The sequence below is a fragment of the Plectropomus leopardus genome, unplaced genomic scaffold (assembly GCF_008729295.1).
Source record: "Plectropomus leopardus isolate mb unplaced genomic scaffold, YSFRI_Pleo_2.0 unplaced_scaffold10232, whole genome shotgun sequence".
Taxonomy (NCBI): domain Eukaryota; kingdom Metazoa; phylum Chordata; class Actinopteri; order Perciformes; family Serranidae; genus Plectropomus; species Plectropomus leopardus.
This window is the reverse complement of record NW_024610766.1, coordinates 5,168-9,192: the sequence shown is the minus strand read 5'-3', so window position 1 is coordinate 9,192 and position 4,025 is coordinate 5,168. Positions and strand designations below refer to the sequence as shown.

Genomic DNA, 4,025 nt, shown 5'->3' with positions numbered 1-4,025 from the left:
AAAAATGTACTTACTTTCCACCACTGTATGTAGGGAGATGAATGGTAGATGAATGGGAGATGATGGGAAAAAATGCTATAGAAAATGAGAACAAACATAATATTAAAAACAATTTAGACTTTTTTGACAGCTATAAAATGTAGACTCAGTACTTCCTGGTTCTGATCCAAATCCAAATATTATTCTTGCCATACATCCTTCTTTGTCAGGTTTCATGTGAGATGCAGTTTTTGAACTCACCTTCAAGGGAGCTTCTTTTGTTTGCATGACGCAGACTTGGCTAACTTGTAAGGGGCTCCTCAGATGGCTGACGGTGAGCATCGCAGTCATCACACGTCTCTGTGGAGCATCTCGATCAGGCCTTAAACTACAAAAGCCACATCAAAAAGAGATATGAAAGCAAAAAACATCCCCATCCCTCCCCGTTCCTGGATCCTTGAGCTCCCCAAATGCACATAGTGAGGCACCAGGTTTTTTGTTTTAAATCACTGATTATGATCATTGTTAGATTCTGCTTGTATTTTTTTTTTTTACAGAAATAACGTTTCTATTTCCTCCATGTTTAAATGGACTAAAAGAAACCCCTTCAGTTTTTTAAGGAACTTAATGTCAATTTTATTTTCAGCAAAAAGGATAAAAACATCATTTGCACAATTCTGCCTCTTCAAAATAAATAATAATACATATCGGTTGTACATGTTGACACCCAATTGTAACATAATTTGTTTAAGCTGGGGAAACAAATTATCATACAGTATGTCCTTTCACCATTAATCAACAAACAAACCATGGACATTAGTGATTTCATTTCTGAATGACAATATATGCTGCACTCTGCAAACTACAGAAGCAAAATTCATTTACTTACAAACTCCACCTGGTTAACGACTGTCACCTCAGAAACAAAGTCTTTTTTTTTTTGTAGAGTCTAGGTGGCGTGAATCTCGCTATCAAGCACAATGAGGACTGACGCTTTAACAAAGCTTTCTCATGTCGCAGGCGTTCACAGGCCCCCACGCCTCGTACAAACGCAAAATAACCGCATCCTGACATTTTATAGCTCAGAAATCATACATTGGACTTGGCAATAGAAAGGCGGAAGAAAAACAGACTCAGACAAACACTACATTGCAACATCTGCAAAATGTATTGTTAGGAGAATAAGAAATTATACTTTCCTGCTTCACCCAGTGGAGAAATGAAACTGACGTGTCGTTCTTTTTATTATTTGCAAAACTTATGTCTTCACATCACTTCCTTAGCACATCAACTACTTGTTTATACTGTATGAGTGCAGCTGATAGCAGAGGTATGAGTCCATAAATAATGTGGAAAATGTGTATGAAAAAACAGCTTTTCATTACCCTGATCCCAAAACAAAAAGAGAGAAGTCGATAGAAACTGTTGACAAATTTCATATGAACAGTCAAGTGACTGCTGATTAGCCGCCAAGGACACTGTATTTCATGAGAAACGTTTATGTTTTTTTATAGCACAAAGATAGCAAAGGAATGCATCAAAGCAAGAGTGCTGGGCCCGTGCCCATCGCTGGAATGAAAGGACAGGTGCCTCCCCGTAAAAATGCTCCAACATGTATGCATTTTGCAGTCAATGGTTGGACTGGAGCCCAAAATCTGAAACCTTTAATGTCTTTTGCACACAAGGTCTCCTCCTCAGTCAAACCACTTTTGAAGTCTGTGTCAAAACTTACCATGGCACGCTTCTGAAAAATCCACACAAGGAGGTAAACAAACCAAAAACCTTTGAAGTCAAAGTGTTTTTCTTTCAATCTCTCTTGTGTTTGTCTTTGAATCTTCTCCAATGCACTAAGGCAGACAAAATCATTTTCTCTGACAATAAATTACTCGCATGTTTTTTTTTGTGTTTTTTTTTCCTAGTCCGCAAAAATGTTAAGAGAGACATTTAGGGGCTAAGAGAAGACACCGGAGCCGTCGCTGTTGCCGTACAGGTCAGCCAGCTTTTTGAAGCGTGGTCCCCAGTTGCTGAGATAGTCATAGTTCTGATCTGAGTCTGTACTTAGTGACTCCAAAGAGCTCAGCGACTCTGCTACAGAGCCGCTGCCTTCAAAAGCGTATGTCTGCAGAGAGTCATACGGGGGAGCTGACGGGTCCACGTCAGCATCCTTGAGTCGCTCCCAAATAAACTCTCGAAACACCACGTTGTCTGGCAGGGATTTATAGGACGGGCGAGAGGTTGGGGGGTAATGAAAGAAGGTGGGGGTATCTGGTGTGACATCTCGCCTAACGTTGGGGTCTCTGATGACGTTCAGGTTGCGGAGGGTAACCATGTCAAAGGCCTCTGTGTCCTCCTCTCCCCCACCTTCGTCATCGTAGCGGACAATGTTTTCCCTGATATCCCTTTCCTCCTCGAGAATAAGAGGCTCCTTCCTTCTCCGACGCATTGTCACAATTAGCAGAACCATCACTGCAGAAAGAGGAAGAACAGATGTCGGAGTAAATATGGACTGATAACGTCCATATTTTAGATATTTTCGATGTGGCGATGTGTGGCTTTTCAAAAAAGCTGAACACAGTGTGTCAGTGATGATCCAATCACCGTAACTGCTGATGTTACCAGGGGTATATGTAAGGGTTGCTGGGAAGCACAACTAAGTGTATAATATATATAATGTACAGCAACAACATTAAAATCATTGACAGATGAAGTGAAAAACATTGCCACAATGCAATATTCTGCCGGGAAACCTTGTGTCCACCCACCCACCCAAATAGGGTTTGGAAACGTGGATGGCAGTGCCATCCCCCAGCAGGATAACGTGCCCTGTCACACTGCAATAAAAGCCAAAAAAAGCTTTATATTATGGATAAATTGTTAAAAGTGTTAGCTAAAATAGCAAATAAATGTTTGAGAATGTTAGCTAAAAAATAATGGATAAATGGTTAAAACTGTTAACTAAAACTGGCAGATAAATAATAATGAGATAATCAACTTTTATGTTATTGTCAAATTAAACCCTGTTTAAAATCAATTCAAATAAACACACATGCTGGTGTCAGCGAAGGGGTATTTGTGTTCACCTTGTGCGCCTCTGAGAGAACATCTGACAAAAAAGGTTAGAAAACCACTGCACAGTGAATCTAATTACAGTTTACAAAACTAAACCTACAATGCAATATATTGTGCCCCATTGTGGTTTCCACCACCTACATTTTGCTCCAAGACTTGTACAAAACTCCACCAAACTGGAATCCGTGTCCCTCAGAGATCTTACCAGAAGCCCTCCTCCAGCCCCTGCTCCCTCTCCCATACATTATTGCTGAAAATAACTCTACGCCCAAGCAAACTGGCAAATGTCTAATGATCCTCTATCCATCAATGTCAAGCTGGTGCCAGTGAAATATCGCTCTGTGGGCCCATATTTCTTTTCCGATGTCGAGCTACTGCAGGCAGCTGAGAAAGAGGCCCAGGAACCGAATTCAAACACCACTTCACACCCTCTAATAAGGGAGCAAATGGAGGAGATGGAAGGGAAGAAAGTGTCACATGGAAAGGCTGCAGGAGATGAATGGGTAGCTCTCTGTTGGCTATTTGGTGAGTGCTGGTACCCTACAATGTTTTTTTTTGTGAAATACTTGGAATGGTCCCTGCAGTCTGATCACCGCCACTAATATCTGTGATACCTTTTTCTTTTTTTAGCGCTTTAAGACAGAACGCCAAACATTTCTGTGGAAGATTGTTTCCTTTAATTTTAGGAACTCGAGTCATTGTAAATTCTATTCGATTCAGTAAGGCTTCTCCAAAGTGAATTACAAAGTGGCACATTGAAATAGAATATTCTCAGTGCTTTCCAGCAAAGCTCTTTAGGGTTTAATGCCTAGAAGGCAGCCACGATGCGTCACAGACTGGAAGCGGGCCAGCATCCAATCACGTCCTACTAGGATGAGCAGGTGGATGGTCGGGCATACAAATAGTGAGTCTGTGTCAGGCACCGAGGGTCCTGTAAAGAAATGATTTCCAGCCCAGACAGCTGAGAAAACACACAA

At 41.2% G+C, this 4,025-nt stretch overlaps 1 protein-coding gene across 1 annotated transcript; it reads right to left on the bottom strand.

Moving 5' to 3' along the window:
* Nucleotides 1-1,798: 1,798 nt before the first annotated feature.
* Nucleotides 1,799-2,474, bottom strand: LOC121963173 (cadherin-7). The gene has a single exon (XM_042513500.1). It carries the CDS (start codon nt 2,441-2,443, stop codon nt 1,931-1,933), a length of 513 nt encoding a protein of 170 aa, XP_042369434.1. The 5' UTR covers nt 2,444-2,474; the 3' UTR covers nt 1,799-1,930.
* Between the last annotated feature and the right edge of the window lie 1,551 nt (nt 2,475-4,025).